The sequence below is a fragment of the Nothobranchius furzeri genome, chromosome 13 (assembly GCF_043380555.1).
Source record: "Nothobranchius furzeri strain GRZ-AD chromosome 13, NfurGRZ-RIMD1, whole genome shotgun sequence".
NCBI lineage: Eukaryota > Metazoa > Chordata > Actinopteri > Cyprinodontiformes > Nothobranchiidae > Nothobranchius > Nothobranchius furzeri.
In genome coordinates, this window is record NC_091753.1 from 22,881,686 (window position 1) to 22,905,710 (window position 24,025).

The following is a 24,025-nucleotide window of genomic DNA, read 5'->3' on the forward strand; positions in this document are numbered from 1 at the left end:
CCACACGTCGTCGTGAACACACGCCAGCCAACAGCGTTTGGTTCTGAGGAGAGTCTAAAGCATCTCTGCAGAAAAAGGCATGTGGAACCTAAACAGCTGGGTTCTTCAGCGGTGGATCTGAGAGGAGCCGAGCTCTTCGCTCTGCCTGGGTGGGGACGAGCTGGAACTGCTACGCCATTATACATCTTTATCTTTTTTAATTACAACAGTGTGTGTGTGTGTGTGTGTGTGTGTGTGTGTGTGTGTGTACTGGCAGCTGCAGTGACAAGTGCAGTCAACAGAGCAGTTTACTGTAGAATGTGACTAAATAACTGCGACCGAAGCATCGGCTTTGGGCTTCTTTGTGTTCTCACCAGATTAAAACCTGGTTTTGGTTCTTCTCTGTTTTCTCACAGGAGTAAAACCAGAACCACCTCAGCCCAGACAGGGCCGGGTCGGGCCGAGGCTCTGGGCCTGGAGGAAAGCTCGGACCACTTCCTGGGTCTGCTGTGGTGTTGTGTTGACGTCCTCCAGAGCGTCTGCCACGGCAAACTGCCGGTCCCTCAGCCGGTTCCAGTTGGTCAGAACGTTGTGGTACTCAAACACCTTCTCGTAGTTCCCCACCGAGTTGTAGAGTTTGATCAGGCCTCGATAGTCGTACTCCAGCCCGCTGTAACCCTCTCCAAACAGCTTCTTACCTGCAGCAAAGAGGACAGTCATTTTTTTCTCACTGGATCCATTAAGAAACTCCTTCAGAACATGACTCATATTTAAGACCTGCCAGGACTGAGTAAACAAGAGCACTCAATGAATGGATTAGTTCTACATGATGTTAAACTTAGAGAATCCAGTGTTTCCCCTAGGAATTTTCCCAGCTGTGTGTGTGTGGGCGGGTGGATTATGACACGTCTCACCTTTATGTTAATATTGTTTTATTTGATGCATTATTCCACTTTGAACTGCACCAATCCAGCAACTGCTGCATCTTAATAACTAGTATTAAAGGTGAATACACCAATATTTGCACAAGAATAATTTTTGTTTTAAACTCTCAGTGACACACTTTGCAGGTGGGTTAGGCATTTAATTTTTCTTGGCGTCTGGAAAAACATCTCCTTTTGCCCCCCTTTATTTGACTTTCTGCCCCCTGTATTTTGGTCCAAGATCATTACTGGGCTGGCCCCATTAAAACATTCTACACCCCTGCTTAGTAGACCTAATGAAGCGTTTTTAAGCCAGTATAAAAATGACTGAAACACAAATTTACATATTTGGCATTATTGACCAATATCTTTGACTTAATTTATTTGTTAAGAACATCAAGATGCATTACGGTGAACATTATAATAAAGTACATGTTTCTAGTGCAGAGAGGAGACAACCCATAGAAGCACTGATTTGATCTCATTTCAGAGAAAAATAGAACAGGTCAGACGCACCTAGTAAATAAAATTACTAACATAAACGGTGCCACTTCAACCCTTACGAGGAACGAGCAAAATATCAAACACTCCAGAAGTCCGTGCGAGCTCACGATTGTTGATCGGTAGCTGGTCACGTGGTATTAATCGCCTCCCGTAACCCCCTGTACACTACACAACGCTCAGCGCAAAACTCGCCCCGATGTTGTGGATTCTCGCACGAGTGGAAAATCGGCTCAAAAAAGTGAAAAAGTCGCACAGTGAACGCCCTGCTTTACTCGTTTCATGATCGTATTCGTCAAAAATGCGTTATCCATACCGGATACTAGTCTGAAATGAGTATCCAGCTCATCCCTAGCTGTAACCATCCTGCCCTGCCTCCTCCTCCTTGCTGCCTGCCGGCTGTGATCACAAGCAACAACAGAGTAGTTCCCGCTGCTTCTTCGGGAAACGGCGCAAACAAAAAAAAACTTGGGATCTTGTAGGGCTGGCGCTGGGATTTCAGCCGTGGCAGGCCGCCACGGCTACGCTTATGTAAGGGAAACCCTGGAATCATTCATCAATTCAGCTAAATTATTCCTACTAAAAACTACCAGCTCCGATAAATAACCCAGTCCATCAAGTAATCTATTTTCCTCCACTTATCTGGGTTCAGGTCACTGGGGGAGATGCCTAAACAGACAGGCTTCCATTTCCCCAGCCACTTGGGCCAGCTCCTCTGGGGGAACCTTAAAGGATTCCCAGGCAGCAAAGAAACTTATGGGCTTTCACATCTGGGTCGGCACAGCCCAGCTCTGGTAGGTTAATTGTGTTCACATCTGGGTACTCTGTGCATTTTCCATGCTCTGGTGACCAGCTTTTTATTGGACCTTCTATCCGGCTGTCCGCTTTGTGCGAAGCCGACCCAACACACCATCTACCAATTGATTGGCCAGCTGAGGTTCATGCCTGCCTACCTATAGAGGGAGCCACTGATTGGCGGGTAGAATCAGCCAATGGGGGCTTTCCGTTTGCACGATTCATTATCAGTCTGTATGTGGTGAGGTAAACATTTTTTTCTTACTACAGTTCAGAACCTGCTCTGGCAGCAACAGCGCAAGGACACACTGCTGTGAGAGGAGACCGCTGCACTCTCAAGTAGGAAGCAGTGTGCTTCATATCAGAGCATCCAAAATCAACACTGCTTACAGCTGCCTTTGTTCACCAATGTAAGGAGAAAACCACGAACTTCATGTGTTTTTGCGCTGCCCATGTGCTGGAGATGCCCACTTTCCTAAGAAGGCTATAAGTTTATGTTTATGTATGTAGCAGATGCTTTTGTCCAAAGCGACTTACAGGTGATATTCGAGCAATCAGGTTGCCCTTGAGGCTAACAACAAACACTATTCAGTCAATCCTAGGTGGCAGTGAGGCAGCATAATGAATCAGGGAAGTGAACATGGAGTGTGCAGTAGAGTGGGGTACAGGTGCTGGGAGGGTGCTACTTTAGAAGATGCCCTCTAAAGAGCTGGGTCTTCAGGAGTTTCTTGTAAATCGACAAGGAAGCCCCTGTTCTAGTGGTGCTTGGTAGGTCGTTCCACATCTGCGGAACGACACATGAAAACTGTCTGGATTGCCCTGACTGTCCTATGTGAACAAAACCTGGTTGTGCGGGGGCGGGCCGACACTACCAAGACTGGACCAGGTCAGATGTGAAAATGCCAACAGTCCCTCCAGTGTGTCCTGGGTCTTCCTTAAAGATTCCTCCCAGGTGGTTGTGTCCAGAAAACCTCACCAGGGAGGTGTCCATGACCAGATGCCTGAGCAACCTCAACTGACTCCTCTCAATGTGAAAGAGCAGCAGATCTACTTGCCCCCCCCCCCCCCCCCCCCGCCCCCAGATGGCTGAACGTCTTGCCCTTATTTCTAAGGGAAGCCCAAAAACCCTGTGGAGAAAACCAATTTCAGTCACTTGTATCCACACTCTTGTTTTTTTCAGTCACTACCCGAAGCCCATGACCAAAGATACGGTTTGAATTGTAGACTGACTGGTAACTCGAGAGCTTCAAGCTGAGCTGTCTTTACCGCAACAGACCAGTAGAGTGCCTGCATCCCTGTAGACGCTGCACCATTTCACCTATGGACCCCACTGCACCATTTTCCCTCATTCATGAGCAAAACTCAGAGATACTTAAACTCCTACACTTGAGGCAGGACCTCATCCCTGACCCAGAGAAGGCATTCTACCATTTTATGCCTCAAGACCATAGACTTGGATTAGGAGGAGCTGATTCTCATCCCAGCTGCTTCACATTCGGCTGCGAACTGATCCAGCGAAAGATGGGGATCATGGTCTGATGAAGCAAACAGGTCCACATTGTCTACAAAAAGCAGAGACCTGATTGTTGGGCCGACAAAACAGATCCCCTCAGAATCTTGGCTGCACCTAGAAATCCTGTCCATAAAAGTTATGAAAATAATCTAGGGCTGGGCAATAAATCGAAAATTTATCGTTATCGAAATTTCGGACTATTATTGAGATCATTTTTCCCATGTTAATAAATTTGATGAATAAAAAGTGAAAAGATGTGTGTAGGTTAGCAACGTTCATGTCCCTCTAAGAAGCTGTACCACATTGAGTCACGTAAAAATGTGACTTAACTTAATACATGTGACAGCCCTATCTAGTGGACAACTTTTGTTTCTGCACATACCTGTAGTTATCATCCATTTATCGTTATCAAGGTAAGGTCCTCAATATATCGTGATATTAATTTTAGGCCATATCGCCCAGCCCAAAAATAATCTATGACAAAGGGTGGCCTTGGCGGAGCGCAACTCATCAGAAGCTTACCGCCTGCGATGTAGAGCAATTTCTGACACCGATCACACTGTATCAGTATAATTTCAAGAGGCCTAGTATGCCATACTCCCGAAGCACCCCCAACAGTACTACACGAGGGATACATTCAAACGCCACAAGTAGACAGGTAGGGCAAACTCCCATACACCCTTCGGGACAAGACACCCTACAGGGCCAGATGGTGGACCAGAATCTCCCCAAAGCTGTATAGAAGTCCTTCCAATGGCCTTACCAAACTCTTTCCATGGGTTTTTGCATCACAGACCACCCAAGTCACATTTTGCTTGGATGACCAGCTACTTCTGGGGTCCCACAGGACTCCTTCAGCATGACAGCATCCCTTACTACTGGTGTCCGCCAGCGGGTTCAAGGGTTGCTGCTGTTAAAAGGACCAACAACCCTGCAGCCACAGGTCCTGTCAGCCACCTTGACACAGCCCACTTGGACACAATTTCTACTGACTACCCCGGGATGTGTCTGAATTTCTACCTGAAGTGGGAATGGAAGCTCCTTCTGACAGGAGACTCTACCAGATGCCTCCAGCAGACTCTTACGATATCTTTGGGCCTGCCAGGTCTGACCAATATCCTTCCCAAAAATCTGAGCCAACTCACTACAAGGTAGTATTCATTTGACATCTCCTCCCCCTCCTTCACCTGAGTTTCAAAAACATGTAGCTGAAGATCAAAAGAGATGACAACCTAGTTAATCATCAAACTGCAGCCTAAAATATCGATGCCAAGAGCATATATTGGCACTTTTATGCTTGCACACTGTGTTTATAATGAACGATCCATAATGAGCACAGATGTCCGATAACAAAAACACCATTTGGGTTCAAATTGGGGGTGGGTGGGGATTGGGATTCTCCCCAACCTTTCCAGAGCCTCTTATATAAAACAGTGCTGCCAATGCCATTACACACTAGCAGACGCTCCACTCTGCCTACCCGTAATGGCTGTATTAAGGAGGTGTGGGGGAGTTTTCTGCACTGTCACGGACTTACTTTAAGCTTGGACATAACTTGCTTTTTATTGCTCCTAAAGGTGAATGTCCCTCGCAGTCACCGTGAACAGTTTGGTGATCTGAGTTTCAGCTCTAATAGAGAGAAGATCCCAGACCTCTGCCTTGCTCCAGTTTGCCATTTCAGGTGACTGTTTACAAACGCGAAACAAACTGCCCGTGTTTACATTCATTTTCAATATGGTTGCCGGCCAGGGCTCGGTGAACATTCCCCACGTGTTCATGACATTACCCTTTGTTGCGTCAAGGCTTGATCTTCATTCATAAGTCCGGAATTGCGGTAAAATTAATACCAAGCTTGGCGGCATGAGAGGCACCAAAATTCCTGCATCACCAGAGTGCATTACAGGTGCTGGCCAGTAAATTAGAATATCATCAAAAGGTTGAAAATATTTCAGTAATTCCATTCAAAACGTGAAACTTGTACATTATATTCATGCAATGCACACAGACCAATGTATTTCCAATGTTCATTACATTTAAATTTGATATTCATAAGTGACAACTAATGAAAACTCCAAATTTGGTATCTCAAAAAATTAGAATATTCTGAAAAGGCTGAATATAGAAGACACCTGCTGCCACTCTAATCAGCTGATTTACTCAAAACACCTGCAAAGGCCTTTAAAAGGTCCCTCAGTCTTGTTTTGAAGGCACCACAATCATGGGGGAGACTTCTGACTTAACAGCTGTCCAAAAGACAATCATTGACACCTTGCACAAGGAGGGCAAGACACAAAAGGTGATTGCTAAAGAAGCTGGCTGTTCGCAGAGCTCTGTGTCCAAGCACATTAACAGACAGGCGAAGGGACGGAAAAAATGTGGTAGAAAAAAGTGTACAAGCTCTAGGGATAACCGCACCCTGCAGAGAATTGTGACGACAAACCCATTCAAAAATGTGGGGGAGATCCACAAAGAGTGGACTGCAGCTGGAGTCAGCGCTTCAAGAACCACCACGAGGAGACTCATGAAAGACATGGGATTCAGGTGTCGCATTCCGTGTGTCAAGCCACTCTTGAACAAGAAACAGCGCAAGAAGCGTCTCGCCTGGGCCAAGGACAAAAAGGACTGGACTGATGCTGAGTGGTCCAAAGTTATGTTTTCTGATGAAAGCAAGTTCTGCATTTCCTTTGGAAATCAAGGACCCAGAGTCTGGAGGAAGAGCGGAGAAGCACAGAATCCACGTTGCATGAGGTCCAGTGTAAAGTTTCCACCGTCAGTGATGTGTGGGGTGCCATGTCATCTGCCGGTGTTGGCCCACTCTGTTTCCTGAGGTCCAGGGTCAATGCAGCCGTCTACCAGGAAGTTTTAGAGCACTTCATGCTTCCTGCTGCTGACCAACTTTATGGGGATGCAGACTTCACCTTTCAACAGGACTTGGCACCTGCACACAGTGCCAAAACCACCAGCACCTGGTTCAAGGACCATGGTATCCCTGTCCTTGATTGGCCAGCAAACTCGCCTGACCTTAACCCCATAGAAAATCTATGGGGTATTGTGAAGCGGAGGATGCAATACGCTAGACCCAACAATGCAGAGGAGCTGAAGACGACTATCAGAGCAACCTGGGCTCTCATAACACCTGAGCAGTGCCACAGACTGATCGAGTCCATGCCACGCCGCATTACTGCAGTTATTGAGGCAAAAGGAGCCCCGACTAAGTATTGAGTGCTATACATGCACATTCTTTTCATGTTCATTCTTTTCAGTTGGCCAACATTAGAGAAACAAACATTTTTTCATTGGCCTTTAGAATATTCTAATTTTCTGAGATACCAGATTTGATGTTTTCATTGGTTGTCACCTATAAATATCAAAATTAAACGTAATAAACATCGGAAATACATTGGTCTGTGTGCATTGCATGAATATAATGTACAAGTTTCACGTTTTGAATGGAATTACTGAAATATTTTCAACCTTTTGATGATATTCTAATTTACTGGCCAGCACCTGTACAGTGCTTCCACAAAACACACTGTGGTAGTAGTATTATGCTGATTTGCCAGCATGTGTATCTTATGAAAGCGGCTCAGGTTTCATCATCTTTGCCCACATGAACACTGAAGTCCCCGCACAAAACAAGGGAGTCACTGGAAGGAGCACTCTCCAGCACCCCCTCCAAATGATCCAAAAAGACTGAGTAATCTGACCTGCCGCTTGGCGCATAAGCACAGTCAGGATCCAACTCCCCCAAACATAGGCAAATAGAGGCTACCCTCACATTAACAGGGGTGAACTCCGTTGTACAGGCACCAAGCTGGGGGGGCAACAAGAATGTCAAATCCCTGTTAGGTGACTCTCAGTGAGGGCAACTCCTGAGTGAAAGAGTGTCCAACCCCTTGTAAGGAAACTGGTTCCAGATCTAGAGTCCTGCATTGAGGTGAGTCCAACAATACCTAGCCGGAACCTTTCATCCTCACACATCAGCTCTGACTCTTTCCACACCAGAGATGTGACATTCCATGTAGAGAATGCCAGTTTTTGTAGCCGAGGATCAGACCACCAAGTTCCTTGCCTTCAGCCATTGCTCATATTAACCGTGACCCCTTTGGCCCCTCCCACGAGTGGCTATCTCATGGGAAGGGGGACCCACCTCCTCTTCAGGCTGTGCAAAGCTGAGCTCCACGAATAAAAGCCCAAACACCAGATGCTGACAACATGCCCCACCTCCAGGCCTGTCTCCAGTGGGAGGGGCACAGTGACCTGTGTCCCAGCAATAAGTTTTCCATTTCTAATATTCATCCTAAAGCTTGGTTTATGCTTGACGCATTCACTTTCCGCGCGGTGATGCGGCTCGCGGCTGGAACGCGCTTCACAACAAGCAGCGTTTATGGTTTGTGCGGCTCGTCTCTGCGGTGAGCCAATATTCTCCCAAACTGAACGGGGCAGCATGGAGCTCTATAGCATGCATCCAACACTACACCATAGTAGAAGTAGAAATCACTGTTTACAACATGGTATTTCAGCATTTTTTAACAGCGTTCTCGTCTTTTCCGACAGTGCGAGCTATTTCTCTCCAAGAATTATTAACAACATGTTGATCACGGTGATCTCTGAGAGCTGAATCATACAAATGTCTGTATTTACGAACCTCTGCCGTGCCGGTCCGCCATGTTTTTCCACGTCCGACCGTCCGCGTGGTTAGAAATTTTCCGAGGTGCGCGTTGCGGAAATCTTGGGCCGTGCGGAGACGCGGTGGAGGGGCGTGGTTGTTAAAATGACGCAAAATGACGCAACTTTTCCGCACGGAGCCGTGCGGACCTCGCGGACGCGTCAAGCATAAACCAACCTTGAGGGAGCTCTGATAAAAGATAGGTTTGGGGAAGTTAGGCTGTCCCCATTTCTGCCAGTCTTTTAAGAGTCGCCTAAAAACCCACCTCCTCCACTTGGCGTTTCCTGAATGTGTTTGAATTTGGCCCCCTTGTATGTTGATTTTATTTCCTGGTTTTCATTGGTTCACTCTCTCCCTTGTTTTACCCATTTGTCTTCTACTAGAATGTTTTACCTTTTTTGTAATTTGTAATTTTTAATTTGAATTGCTTTTATTTTCGATTTATTCACCATATTTAACTTTCTCTTGTACCATGTTCAGCGTCTTGGGCTTCCCGATAGGGTTGCGGAAGGCGCTTTATAAATAAAGCTTTGATTGATTGATTGACTGATCTCATATTTCCTTCCCCTTAGGTTAAAGAGGCATTTTTACTTGAATTAAAATAATACAACTGGAAGAAGCACACATCAGCAACACAAACACATTAACTGCCCACAAAGTGTGACAATGATGGCTTTTTCACATCTAGCCTGGCCCGTTCTGCCTCATCATCATGCCTCGCTCTCTGCTACACTTCCAACATTTCAGCAGTTTGTCATCTGCTCCACCAGAGAAAACAAGACATTGGATTTGTGTTATACAAATGTAAAGAATGCATACATGTCCAAAACAAGACCTCCTCTGGGACAATCAGATCAGTCTTGTTTTTCTCTGCTCAGAATACAAACCACTTGTTCAGAGACAACCTGTGACAAGAAGAACTGTGAGAAAATGGTCACAGGACGCTGAAGAAGCCCTGTAGGGTTGTTTTGAGACCACAGATTGGACAACTCTCTGCCAAGGATATGACGAGGACATCAATGCCATGACTGGATGTGTCACTGACTATACAAACTTCTGTGTGGACAACATCATACCCACCAGAACAGTGAGATACTTTGCTAATAACAAACCTTGGATCACCAGTGAACTGAAGGATCTGCTAAATGAGAAAAAAAGAGCCTTCAAGGAGGGAGACAGGGAATTATTGAGGGGTATACAGAAGCAACTGAAGATCAAGATCAGAGACAGCAAGGAGGCATACAGGAAGAAGCTGGAGAACAAACTACAGAGGAACAATATCAGAGATGTCTGGTCAGGGATAAAGAAGATCACAGGCTTCAAGCAGAGGAAGGATTGCACAGACGGCAGCCTGGACACAGCCAATGAACTGAACAAGTTCTTCAATAGGTTCAGTTCAGGAACAAACCCAGCATCCTCCTCGCCTGTCCCCAGCCAATCAGACATCCCATCCTCCTCTGATCCAACATTTTCCTGCCACACACCAGCTCTTTTGTCCTCTAATGCAGTCATGGACTCTTCTGGTTCTATAAATCTGTCTTCAACCAAGTCAGGAGATGCTGCTGCCCATTTACCTCCCCCTCCCACCTATCGGTCTCTAGAAGTCAGGTGAAGAGGCAGCTGGAGAGATTGAACAGGAACAAGGCTGCAGGTCCAGATGGTGACAGTCTCAGAGTACTGAAGGCCTGTGCAGAGCAGCTCTGTGGGATTCTGCAGCACCTCTTCAACCTCAGCCTGGCCCAGGAGAAGGTTCCAGTCCTGTGGAAGACTCCTGCCTTGTTCCAGTTCCAAAGAAAACTCACCCATCAGTCAATGACAGCTACAGACCGGGTGCCCTGACATCCCACATCATGAAGGTCCTGGAGAGACTCCTGTTAGTCCACCTGAATAAGCAAACCAGGACATATCAGGACCCGCTGCAGTTTGCTTATCGCCATGGAGTTGGAGTTGAAGATGCCATCATCCAGCTGCTTCAACCAACCCACTGTCATCTGGACAAAGCAGGCAGCACTGTCAGGGTCATGTTCTTTGATTTCTCTAGCGCATTTAACACAATTCAACCTGATGTACTTTGCCAGAAACTCCAGAAGACACAAGTGGGGGCCTCAACTATCGCCTGGATTAAAGACTACCTGACAAACAGACCACAGTTTGTGAGGCTGAAGAACTGCACATCAAACCAGGCGATCAGTAACATTGGAGCACCACAGGGGACTGTACTCTCACCATTCCTTTTCACCCTGTAAACCTCAGACTTCCAGTACAAATCAGAGACCTGTCATCTACAGAAATACTCAGATGACTCTGCAGTTGTCGGGTGTATCAGAGATGGACAGGAAGCTGAGTACAGAGAGCTGATGGAGCACTTTGTGGCATGGTGTGGAAACAATCAACTGACCTTGAACGTGAACAAAACAAAGGAGATTATTTTAGACTTCAGAAGAAACAGGGTGGAGTCAAACACTGTTTCCATCATGGGAGAAGAAGTGGAGGTGGTTGAGGAATACAAATACCTTGGAGTTCACCTGGACAACAGACTGGACTGGAGAAAGAACAGCGAAGCCGTTTACAAGAAGGGACACAGCAGACTGCACTTCTTGAGGATGCTTAGGTCCTTCAATGTCTGTAGCAAGATGCTGTAGATCTTCTACAAGTCTGTTGTTGAGAGTGTAATCTCTTCAGCCGTCGTCTGTTGGGGTAGCAGCATCAGAAGCAGGGACCTGAAAAGGCTCAACAGCCTAATAAAAAAGGCTGGTTCTGTTCTGGGGACGACTGTGGAACCACTGGAGGAGATAATGCAAAGAAGGATTCTCCAGAGAATCAAGGAAATGATGGACAACCCTGAGCATTCTCTTCACAAGACTGTCCGACAACGGAAGAGTGTCTTCAGTCAGAGGCTTCTTCAGTTTCGCTGCAACACTGACCGCTACTGGAGATCCTTCCTGCCAACAGCCACTGTAATATACAATAACTCTTTGATGACTTGATTATTATTATTATTCTGAGCTACTACAGCAGTCAATTTCCCTGTGGGATTAATAAAGTATTTTTTGAATTAAATTGAAACACTGACTGCTGGTTTTAGGTTAACAATCGCCATGTAGCATTAAAATGATAAATGACCCGCACTTGTATAGCGCCTCTCAGAGTAAGGACTCCAAAGCGCTTTACACTACAGTGTATCATTCATCCATTCACACACACATTCACACACTGATGGTGATGAGCTACGATGTAGCCACAGCTGGCACTGAGAGAGGCGACCAGTCCCTCCGACCACCGCCAGCAGGCAAGGTGGGTTAAGTGTCTTGCCCAAGGACACAACAGCAGAATTCTCTGTCCAGAGCCGGGATTGAACCTGCAACCTTCCGATTACTGGACAACCCGCTCAACCTGTTGAGCTACTGCTGCCCCAAAAAAAAACATCACCAGCTGGTGTTTATGGAGCACAAAGCTACTGACCAATAGCAATAGAGCGCAGGTAGAGCCTCTCTGCATCCTCGTACTGGTTCATGTCATAGTTGTAAAGAGAAGCCAGATGACCCACAGACAGAGCCACCTCATAGTCCTCATGACCCAGAAGCTGCTCCTTGATTTGGATGGCTTTTACATGCATCTCCTCTGCCTCCTGGTTACAGAAATATACACACACAGAAAATAAAGCATTTAGTTTTCAGGCTTACCAAAATAAGGAAGCTGGTGATTTGAGGTTTATTTCCTATGTTTCTTGCAGTAGGACATCATTTTTTTGTTGTTCATAACATCATTTAAAACTGCAATGGCAAACTTGGAAAACAGATTAGCTAAAAACATTTTTCTGGCCTCAACAATGTTCTAACACAGTATAGCTATAAATATATTGTAGAGTTTTTAAAAAATGAAAAGTGGTTCTCTTGAATTTGTCTAAAAACCTTCACCAATAAAGCGTTTTGGACCAAAAACAAATATTGGACCATCCGGTTGCCGGTCTCGTTGATCCTCTGTACTTCCCTGAGTCCTCCGCTCATAACTAGGGCTGTAGCGAAGCCTCGACGAAGTCGACGGCTCGATTCTAAAAATTTGTCGACGTCAGATCCGGAAGTCGACGCACCGCGCCCACTTGTTGCATCCCCAGGAGTTTGTAAATAGAGGAGGAATCTGCCTGTTTTTCCTCTAGTTCGCCCTCTTCTCCGCCTTCAATAACATCTCCGCCAAATACCGAAGACCCGGAACAACGTCCGTCCTCTACTAGATTATTTTCCTGTTTTGCCCGCCTTCGTCTCCCGGCAACGGACAACAACTTCCGGGGTCAGATGCGCTGCTTCGTGTCTACCGCAGATGTAGAAAATCACCGGGAGCGCTTCTCCCTTCATCAAGGAGCTTCTTTCAGACATTAGGAGAGCTGTTTTGGTGGTAGCAGTCTCTCCTCCGTGCTGGTCTGTTTGCTGCTGGGTGTTTTTGGTTTATTTAAACTTGGTAACTTGAACTTAATGTTGGTAAAGCTACTGTTAGCATCTTCGCTAACAGCTTCTTGCGTTGGGATAAGCTGTTACGTTTTGGTTTAGAGTTCATCTTTTTTGTGGTGTAGATCTCCCTTTCATTACATTTAGAGTGTTGTGGGTTTTCGGTTTAGTGTAAAATATCACCTGAGTTTGGTTTAACCCGTAAGACCACTCGCCTCACGCACATAAGTGACCAAAACAAAGCAGCATGGAGACACTCCATCTTCAACCACCTCTCAGGCAGCAGCCTGCACTCCCAAGTTCTACACGTCACCAGAACATAACCAACCAACACAATAAACGCAGTGTTATACAAAATGGAAGGCCTATAGTGTTTATTCTCTTACAGTAAGAATTTATCAATTTTTTTGAGGAATTTATTTGAGATTTTCTGGTTTTTGTTAATTGTGCAATAGAAAAATAATCATTAGATTAATTTTCTAAATAGTCATTAGAATAGTCGACTATTCGATAAAATAATCGTCAGAATAATCGTTTTAAAAATAATCGTTTACCCCCAGCCCTACTCATAACACACTTGGGTATTTAGCAACAGAACACCACTGCAGTGAGAGGTACTCAGTTTAATAATATCAGAGAAGGAGAAACAGCCGGCTGCTACCACTTCAACTTTAGGACAAACTACCACAGTCCCAAAAAGGAAAACACAATTTGACGTCACGCACAATGTTTCCTCTGGTAACGCGAGTTTCCAGTTCCAACAGAAGCGTCTCAGGAAAGATACCCGAGGGGAGGGGTGAGTGTGTGACCGTGTTTGCGTTCAAAATCTAGCTTGTTCTGTAAATTCGCTAAAGCAGCTTTAACTGTGGAGATTTCAGAAGGTGGATCACATGAATCTGTTGCGACTGCTCCCTTCTGAGCTTTGGAGTTTAATTGGACATCATTCTAGCGCAATCCAAAGATGCTAAATCCAGCTGTGTTCCTTCTAAACCAAGTCAGTCTTCTGCTCTTTAATTAATGTCTTAACTCCTGTCCACTCACTAGTGGTCTTTATCTTCCCTCCTCCTAATGCAAATTCAGTCTGAACAGCAGCGATCAGACCCAGGTCCTTTCATATGTGGTCCTAAAACCGATCCGGCAAGCCCAGTCAGACCAGTCATGCCTCATTTCATCTGAGCTTTGCGTCTGTCAGACAGATCAATTATGCTCCGAGGGGTGAGGGGCAGTGGTGAGATCACATGTAAACAAGCTTCCCTTTATCGCTTATGCAATTTTTTTCACTCTGATAGCTCAACAACCTCCGGACACACACACACACACACGCGTAGCATTGTGTTTACTCTGTAAACACTGCCTGCTGTGTGTAACATAATATAGGTCACTTCATAACCGTAGACTGTTAAATGTTTGGATTAGATCAGAAGAACTAGACAGAATCAACAGAACTCAGAGCTGAGCCCTAAAACCTGCAGATTCAATAACCACAGAACGTTGCTATTAGAGATGTGTATTGGTGAAATTATGGCGATGCGATACGTATCACGATACAGGGGAGACGATACAATATATCATGATGTATTGTGATACAGTCAGACGATATTAGTGAATTTTTTTTGATGGAATTTACTGTAGGAAAATTCAGTAAACAGTCCAAACTGATACTTAACATGTTTAACCCTCTCAGGCTCAAAATAAGTTTTGATAAAAGGACGAACAACTAAGTCCTTCAGGGGTACTTCTGAGTTAAAAATGCTCATGAAATACGTACGTGGAGTAACCAGGTAGGTAGGTTTTACCGTTGCAAATCTGCAACGCCTGCCTCCAGAGGGTCAACATGAGGTATCTGAACCATAATTGAGGGATTTACATTTCAATGGTAGAAACAAATCCCATTGCACACTGCTGCCAACTAGTGGTCGGTGTTTGAATTGCACCAAAAGCAAAGAAAATACACAAATGTTTGCATGTAAATTCTTTCAAAAATTAGATACACAGCTTTTGAATATCGATGTAACATAGCAGGAAAGAATATCACGATATATTGCCATATCAATATTTTCTTACATCCATAGTTGCTTTGAAAATAATTACCTGATGTTTGAGACGATCGTTCACACGTTGCTTCCATCTACTCTTAAGTATTTAACAACAGAAACAGTTCTTTACTCTAAACCTGACCCACCAAGTCACTCCAGGACCATGGATATAGATCTTCCCACCCCCAAATTAAGGTCCAGGGTGTGGACCTATTTTCTTCTACAGATTCATTCAGAAAGTCCCACACCATTCTGACCCACCTTGAACTTCCTCATGGACTGGTAGAGTCGGCCAAGGTTGCCGTAGTGTTTGGCCGTCTGAACGTTGAACTCCCCAAAGGCCTTCTTGGCCAGCTGCAGTGAGGAGAGGTGCAGGTCGTGAGCCTCCTGCAGCAGGCGCTCTTCTGTCTCTTTATTGTGGCAGTCAATAGCAATTTCCTCCAGGATCAGGGCTGAAGAACAACACATGTTAAACATTAGAGATGCATTCAGTCATGCCCTTCTTCTGCCGGGGCCGTGGCGCTGTCCCAGTGTTTTGTAAAGTATCCTTCACTCAGTGGGCAGAGGTCCAACGTCTTCAGGAAGCTTCTCTCACCTTTGACTCTTTTGGAGGAGGCCAGCAGAAGGTGGTCTTCAGGCAGAATATGAGTGATGATGTCTATGGCGCGTTCTGCATGGAATCTGGGGATAAACAAGTCAGCTGCCTCAGGCCAGGATAGAAACAGATAATTCAGAGTAAACACTTCCAAGAATATCAGATGTGTTTCCTAAAGTTGTTTGGGAAACAAGCCAGACATGAATTCAGGAACAGAGGTCACGGAAAGCGTCCTCGCTGCTCTTAGCAGTGTGAAACAATCCACAGCGATGAAAACAAGTTACCGTTTCTATTTTAGTCCACGTAGTTTCCATCATTAAAAGTCAACATGGCTGACACATTAAAAGAAGCTGCTTTTCTGTTGGGACCATTTTCAGTCCTTATTCAACTTCCACAATTACTCAGGAACTAGCAGAGAGTTCAGGTCACACATTAACCTTTTTTTAAAAGCTAAAGTTGCATATTTTGTCATATTGTTTTGGTGTAAAGCTGACGTTCCTGCATCAGAAACACTGATCATGTCCTCACTAAGTCAACTTTAACATCATCCGAGGACCACCCGATGGTAATCAGCACTTTCCCTGGGTGTGTCTGGATTCACACAACAGGAAACGGCAGAGTCAGCAATCCTCCTGTCGCTTCTGTACAGATCTAATTGACGTGTCACTAAATCCTAAACAGCGGCGTGCCTCACAGTGAACACCGGTGTAACAGCTGCAACAGGCTGGTTTATCTCAGAAGCCCCATTAATCCATAAGATTTATCATACTCACAAAGCATTGTCAAACTTCCCAGAGCTATACTGGTGGACATATGAGGAGTACGCCAGGTCTTCGTGTGCCGTGGCTACGTGGATGTTCTTCCCCCCAAACACAGACTGTCGGATGTCCAGGGCGGTCTGCAGCAAGAAGGGATTCCATCTTACAATATGCACCTAGTTAAAACCCATTAAAAGCATAAATAATGTTGCTTACCTGATAAATAGCAACTGATTGGCATATATTGTCTACATTTAACAAGTAAAAGCCGTAATCTAGCAGCGTGTCGGAGTATTTGGGATGCTTGTGGCCAAAATGCTCTCTGTAAGGTACAAAAGACGAGTCAGAAAGCAGGATAATGTTTTGTTTAGCTGTGGCTGCTTTCGTAGACACAGCAGGTTACCTTGCTAGAAACACCGCGTGTTTGATCAGCTGCTCTGCTTTTCTGAACTCCCTTTTCACCACGCAAGCCTGCAGAGAGGAGACCAGCTTTAAAATGACAAATGAACGTGCATCAAACCACCAGACTCAACGATCATCTGCAGCATCGGGTACACACACGGAGCCTGACAGACATTTTAACAACACAGCCCTCTTGATTTACCTTGGAGGCTTGTCGGAGAACATCCACAACTACTTTGACAGGCAACCCAGGAGTGATTTCTTTCATAGCCTCTATACACCATCTGTATGCCTGTAAGACAAGTAAAACCCAGAAAAGTAATGAAGTCTCAGTGCTACCACAGGTTTTTCGCTCAAACTGGTTCCAGTGCTGGTCAGAGCTGGTTTTTATCTGGTTCTTAAAAAACACAAAACAAAACCGTTGGTCTTCCCAAATGGAGCTGAACTGTGAAGGTTGGTGTCAAAACATGAACTTGAAATGGTTCTCCATGCCTTTATCTCCTCCCGTCTAGTTTCCTGTAACACACTTTTCACGATTTAACAAAAAAGCCCTTGACCGCCTTCAGTTGGTCCAGAACTCTGCAGCGAGGCTCCTAACTGGAGCAAACAGAAGAGCACATATCACTCCTATTCTGATGTCTCTGCACTGGTTACCTGTTAACTTTAGAATCCTGATTATAACTTTCAATGCTCTACATGGTCAAGCTCCTCCCTATATTACTGAACTGTTAAAGCCTTATGCTCCAACCCGAGCCCTCAGGTCCACACACCAGAACCTTCTAGAAGTTCCAAAGACCAGATATAAAAGTCGAGGTGATGGCTCCTTCCAGACTGTTGCACCCCGACTCTGGAATGATCGTCCTTTATCCTTACGTAGCACTGACAGTCTGGACACTTTTAAAAAGCAGCTAAAGACCCTTTTATTTAAAGCTGCTTTTAACTAAACCTTTTATTTTCTTATTTTTAACTCAAATTTGTAATCTTTCATCTGTTTATGAAATGACGACTTTGCCTCAGAACTCCTGCTAACAGACCAAAGGTGACAGATCATTTGCTGCGGTGGCCCCCAGACTCTGGAACTCTCTCCCCCTGAGCCTGAGATCAGTGGACTCAGTGGTCTCCTTTAAAAAGCAGCTGAAGACTCACTTGTTCAAGCTGGCTTTTGTATGACCTTCTTCACCTCTCTCTTTATTCTGCTCTCCCCACCTATTCCACCTTCCTCAGGATCCACTGATTCCCCTCTTTCCTATCCACTCTCTCTCTTTCTTAACATTTTTTTAATCACAATTGTCTTTTTTGTGTGCTCATTTTAAATATATTTTTAACCATTTTCTAAATTCTTTTTTATATTTTTAAATTTTTCGTTTTTGTGAAGCGCCTCGTGATTTTTATCTTGAGAGGTGCTATAGAAACGATATTTTCTTCTTCTTCTTCCCCATTCAATTTCTCCCTTTCCTTGCATTTTGTTCTTTTCTCTTTTTAAACATATTTCTATCATTTTTAAAATCTTTTTATACTTTAATTTTTTTGTTGTTTTTTTTAAACGACCTCGTGATTTCTATCTTGAAAGGCGCTATATAAAAGATTGTCGTCTTCTTCTAACAGATGTCCGAGTTTCACCCACCTGTTGTATAAACTTTATACACCACTAACAGGAGTCACACACGACCACCCCCCACAAACACAATCTCCTGAGCCACATTAAAGGTGGGATAGGAGATGTTTTTCTGAAACGATGTAAGCCATATCAATTGTAATGTTGCCCACCTCTGCACACACCCCTCTCTATGCATGAATGGTGCATTCTTGGCTCAGAGCAGCTGAACAGGAAGCAAAGCCAGAGATGGTCTAGGTATGTGAGCTAGCATATGAAATAGTTATACAGGTAATTAGGTGTGTTACTTTAGTAAACATGGCTCAAAAGGGTAAGATGTTGTTTTTATGGATGTTTGACAGGATTCATTACATTCAGCATTCTCTTGTATTGTGGAGACGTGGCTAGGTGAAGACAGCTATTTTCAAGAAGTCCTGCTCTACTTTTACCTGCATGGTGCAAAGCTCTGATTTAGCAATGGAACCTGTTCGAGGAAAAATCTTTTAGAGAACACATGTGGTTAGTAAACATCTGTACCTCATCGTAGTGGCTTTTGGCAAAGAGCAAGGCACAAAGCTCGCCGTACAGTGCGGCCTTGTTGGCCTGGTGGCCATGTTTGGCTAGTTTGTCCATGTAAGACTGAGCGAGCTTGAAGGTCTCCTCCCCCAGGTGGTACTTACAGTTACCGTTGCGGACATGAAGCAGCCTGAGATGACAAGAGAGGTGAGAGTTAACATTCGAGACTTCTAAATTCAGTTTTACTTTGAAGCATTATAAAAAATGTCCACTTTACATTTAAACATTTAAACAGAATGATAGCCCAATAACGTCACGTCCATCCATCCACTGATTGGCTGCTATGAGGAGCTCAGGTATTTGGGAGGGGCTAGGCTTAAAGCCACTACTTGGGATGGGGGGGGGGGGGGGGGTCATCTATGCTAATGTTCCTTATTCATTAGAGACTCAAAACGGCTCGTAAATGCAAATGAAAACTGCCGGATGTTTTTTTTTTGTCATGTTTGGAGTGTTTATAGAGGCAATAGAGACCCACTTTTTGTATAAAGGTGTGATAGCTTGATGCTGACCACCCAAGCATTTTGTGTAATTTACATCATAAAGACACACCAACGCCTAATTTATAATTCTCCGTCTGCGTCAGGACGGATGCACGCAATGCCGTTATCCGTCCTTTCGATGGCTCTCCAACAAGCTCGCAAGGACGGACGGAGTCTAGCTCTCTTTTCTAAATATCCGTCTGTTGAGACGGAGAATGCAAACTTGTGATTGGTCAGGACGTTGCTGTCGTCAACAGCGCTGGCTTTGCACACTCAAAAACAAAAAGAGAGCCGAGGATATCTAGCGGCAGACACAGAGAAGTATAAACTAGGTTTAAGTAAGTGTTGTGTGCTTTAACACCCCCTAGTATCGGGTTTAAATAACTGTAGTAATACAAACTGAGCGTTCATGCTTTTCTAACTGCTGAAATGTCTCCTCAGCCTTCATTAGCTTCTAAAGGAGTGGTTAATCACTAAATCAAACAAAACAGCTGTGTTCATGATCTAAAAAATGCAGGAAAATTATTTAAAAATATGAAAGCTACTTAGTGAGCCTTTTAAGTAAGTACTGCAGTTTCTCTAGTCAACAAAACATTTACTAATGCAGTGGTTCAGAAGTACTGAACCAACAGAACATGACTGACTAATGATTTAACACTGAGTGGTGGACGAAATCCTTTAGAAACTCCAAAAGTGTCCTGTTGGTGGGCTGAACCACAGACTGACCTGACACAGCACTCCACGGCCCGAAAACAGTGAAGGACCTCGCTGTGAAGCGTGCACAGCTGCAGGCACGACAGAAACACCTTCTCTGCATCTCCATACCAGCCAGCGTCAGACAAGAAGCCACCTGGAATCAAAACACAAAGTGTTTTTATAAAACCAACGCAGTTCTGTCCTGACAACATGCAAGTGCCCTGTCCAAGCAGCTTTGAGATACTTGTTAAACGAGCACGATGCAGCACAATGCAGCTGGACAGGAGGGTAATCCATCCCATCCCAACATCAGCATTTACCGAGCACAAAGCCAAACTGGATGGCCTTCTCTTTGACGTGGGCATCAGACTCAGCGATGTAGGAGCAGCGACGGCTGAAGGAGTTTGCTAGAACTGAGGCCACTTTCACACCGTGGTCCATCAGCGCCTGGAAACAGTGGTGCAGGAGATGTCTGCGGCGTGGAGGACAGAGACAGATAGCATGTCACTGAAGAGAAAGAGCAGAACCTCTCTCTACCAACTGTAGAACAACACTGACAAATTAATCTCAACACATCTGTGGCTGTTGACACAAAGCTGTAACCATGGCAGCAGAGAACACTAAATGGCGTTGTCCAAATGGAAAATCAGCAGCAGGAACTGGTTTGTGTAAAAACGATGACAGCAAGTGACACTAGAGTTCGCCAGTCTGCAGCAATTACTTAAACGTGTGTTAAACAACTGGAAAATACCTTAAATGGTTAAGTCTGTATTTGTGTTACGGATCTGTACGGGTGAAATTCTGGCGAAACGATATATCGCGATACATTCAGCCAGACGATACTAGCAATTTTTTTAGACTATGCGGGCAGCAGAGGACGATATCGTCGCCATCAACATCCGGCGGTTGCTCTGACGATGGCGGCAGTGGAAACATGTCAGCGTAGGCAACAACAAACCCATGTCACTCTGTGTATAACGAAGAACAAAATCAAACTGGATAACCAACACATTGCAAATGTAACAAAGACATAATAGAGGGATTTACATTTCATTGGCAGAAACAAAACACATTGCTGCCAACTAGCGGTCGGTGTTTGAATTTATACACAAAAAAGAAAATACACAAATGTTTCCATGTAAACATTCCAAAAATTCGATACATGACTTTAGAATATCAATATAATATCACAGGAAAAAATATCACGATATATTGCCATATCGATATTTTCTTACATCCCTAATTTGTATAGTGCTTCTTATGGTTCTACAACCCCTCAAGGTACTTCACAACACAATCAGTCATCCACCCATGCACACACACATTCACACACTGGTGATGATGAGCAACAATGTAGCCACGGCTGCCCTGGGGCACACTGACAGGACCGAGACTACCAAAAACCGGCACCGCCGCTCCCTTTGACCACCACCAGCAGGTTAATACAGATCAGGTCCACCCACTCTGTCATTAGGGACATTTTAGAACGTAAAAATATCATTAACCATCTAGATATGAAAATCAACACAAAACAATCGGCAGTACATATCAGACATCAGCTGACCAATAAGTAGAGATGTGTATTGGTGAAATTCTGGCGATACAATATGTATTACGTTACAGGGGAGAAGATACAATATATCACGATATATTGCGATACATTCAGTCAGACGATAATGGCGATTTTTTAGACTAAATTTATTATAGGAAAATTCAATAAACAGTCCAAACTGATACTTAACATGTTTAACCATAACAGAGGGATTTACATTTCATTGGTGGAAACAAAACCCATTACACACTGCTGCCAACTAGTGGTCGGCGTTTGAATTGCACCAGAAGAAAAGAAAATACACAAATATTTCCATGTAAATTCTTCCAAAAATTAGATACGCGACTTTTGAATATCGATACATTTTTGCAAGAAAAAATATCACGATATATTGCGATATCGATATTTTCAATACACAGCTTTTGAATATCGATATAATATCGCTGGGGAAAATATCACAATATATTGCCATAATCGACATTTTCTTACATCCCTACCAATAAGTCTACATGTCTGCATCAGAAACAAAAAAAAAACACCACATCAGTCTATCTCTAGTCTCAAACATCAACCTAAAAGCTTTAAAAGCATTTCGCTAAAACAAGACACTGATGATACCACGGTAGTACGACTCTTGTCTGGGGAAGGGCGAGTCCCCCTACAGAGATGAAATGGAACAACTGACAACAATATGCTCAGTGTAGACATCAGGTAGCCAACATCCAACCTCTCATCATAAACAGGAACTGTGTGGAAAGGGTGTCTGACTTCAGCTTCTTGGGGGTCACCATTAGGGAGGACTTGAATTGGGAACGCACCCCGCTGGTGTTGGGAAGAAGGCCTAAAAGAGACTACTTCCTGGGGGTCAGGAAGAATAACATCCCTGAGAACCTGCTGATGTTCTTTTACCATTAGTCTACAGCCGGGATATTCAATCATAGTCCTGGAGGTCCGGTATCCAGCATGTTTTAGTGCACCAACACACTTGATTCAGTGGTATAATCACCTGTGCAGCAGCTAACCAGGCTCTGCAGAAACCGGTTAATCGCCTGCTGATTGAAACCAGGTGTGTTGAAGCAGGGTTAAAACTAAAATGTACTGGATACTGGCCCTCCAGGCCCGGAACTGAATACCTCTGGTCTACAGTCTCTGTACGCAGATTTCCAGCTGCCTGCATTACCCTGTAGTCGACAGTCCTCTCCCCTTTAGGAGAACTACACAGTTCCTTCTGCCTCAGGAAGGACAAGAAAATTCTCCAGGACCCTTCACACCCAGAACATGCATTGTTTGAATTCCTGGCTTCAGGCAGATGTGTCAGATCCACGAAGCGACTCCGGAGCAGTCGCTATCCTTCAGTCATCACCGTGCTGCTAAATGGTCAATCTGACCGAGTTTGTTCCAGCTAACATCAGAAACAGATCAACTGCAGCATGCTGTATGTGTGAGTGGAGAACATCGTTTTTTTATATTTTTTCTGCTAAAATGGACAGCTTTGACACCTGTTTAAGGTGATAGTCACGTAACTTTAATGACAACTTCATTGTTACCATGACAACAAACATTTGAATGTTGATGAAGGGACAGACACGTGACCATCATGGTCTTACCTTTTGTCTGAGGCTCGCAGCACTTTAGCAAACACCTCCAGCTCACAGAACTCCCCTCCCAGCTGGCAGAGCCGGCCCTGCTGGTAAAGCTGACACACACACACACACACACACACACACACACACACACACACACACACACACACACACACACACACACACACACACACACACACACACACACAAAACTCATATGTTCCTTATCACTGGCGTGCAGAGGCAGAACATCAGGCTGTATCTACTGAGTTGGGTTATATTACATGTCTATGGTTCCTGTCTGATTGTCTGACTTGAACAAAACAGAACGGGTTAACATTCCCTATAAAAATCTCACAGGAAGCCTTGAGTTCCTACAGAAAGTCTGATTGCACGAAACTCCAAAATTAAGTAGTTATAAATGCTTTTTAACAGAAGAGCGACCACTTATCCTGATTTACAGTTTTTAGCTTGTTATTCCATCTGTAGGATCAGTCTGATGGACTTAGCTAGGGCTAGCAGTTAGCTGTGTTGGGAGACTGAGACATGACATCCCGGACTGCTAATCTCACCTTGTAGTAAACATCAAACTGGATGTTTTCTGGGAGCGAACGGATGTCCCTTCTCGATCGGCTGTAGTTGTCCACCACAGCTGAGATTGCGGTGTTGTACAGCGTTTCAGGGATCCATTCGAGCTCCACCGCAGCCATGTTGTTTCTCCAAAAACAGCCCAGCAGCTACAGCCCTCCCCAGCGCTCCCGATTAAAGCCCTTCCTCCGGGAGGCCGCACGTAACATTCGCTCTATTGTGAGGTACTAGGATGTCCTACTGTCGACAAGTTAATGTTGCGGTTGTAAAAGTGGTCTACAATTTCCACTTCCCATCATCTCAAATGTTTAGTCGTTACCCTACAGCAGTTCCGTGAGCCCCCT

At 44.6% G+C, this 24,025-nt stretch overlaps 1 protein-coding gene across 1 annotated transcript; it reads right to left on the bottom strand.

Annotated features, from left to right (window-relative positions):
* Positions 1 to 197: 197 nt before the first annotated feature.
* appbp2 (amyloid beta precursor protein (cytoplasmic tail) binding protein 2) lies at positions 198 to 24,025 on the bottom strand. The gene is made up of 13 exons (XM_054743439.2): positions 23,666 to 24,025; positions 23,118 to 23,206; positions 20,279 to 20,430; positions 19,989 to 20,112; positions 18,745 to 18,913; positions 16,816 to 16,905; positions 16,615 to 16,682; positions 16,428 to 16,533; positions 16,227 to 16,351; positions 15,454 to 15,539; positions 15,120 to 15,310; positions 11,843 to 12,008; positions 198 to 677 (listed from the first exon to the last, which is right to left on the bottom strand). The coding sequence occupies exons 1-13, from the start codon at positions 23,801 to 23,803 to the stop codon at positions 415 to 417; spliced, it is 1,767 nt and encodes a 588-aa protein (XP_054599414.1). The 5' UTR covers positions 23,804 to 24,025; the 3' UTR covers positions 198 to 414.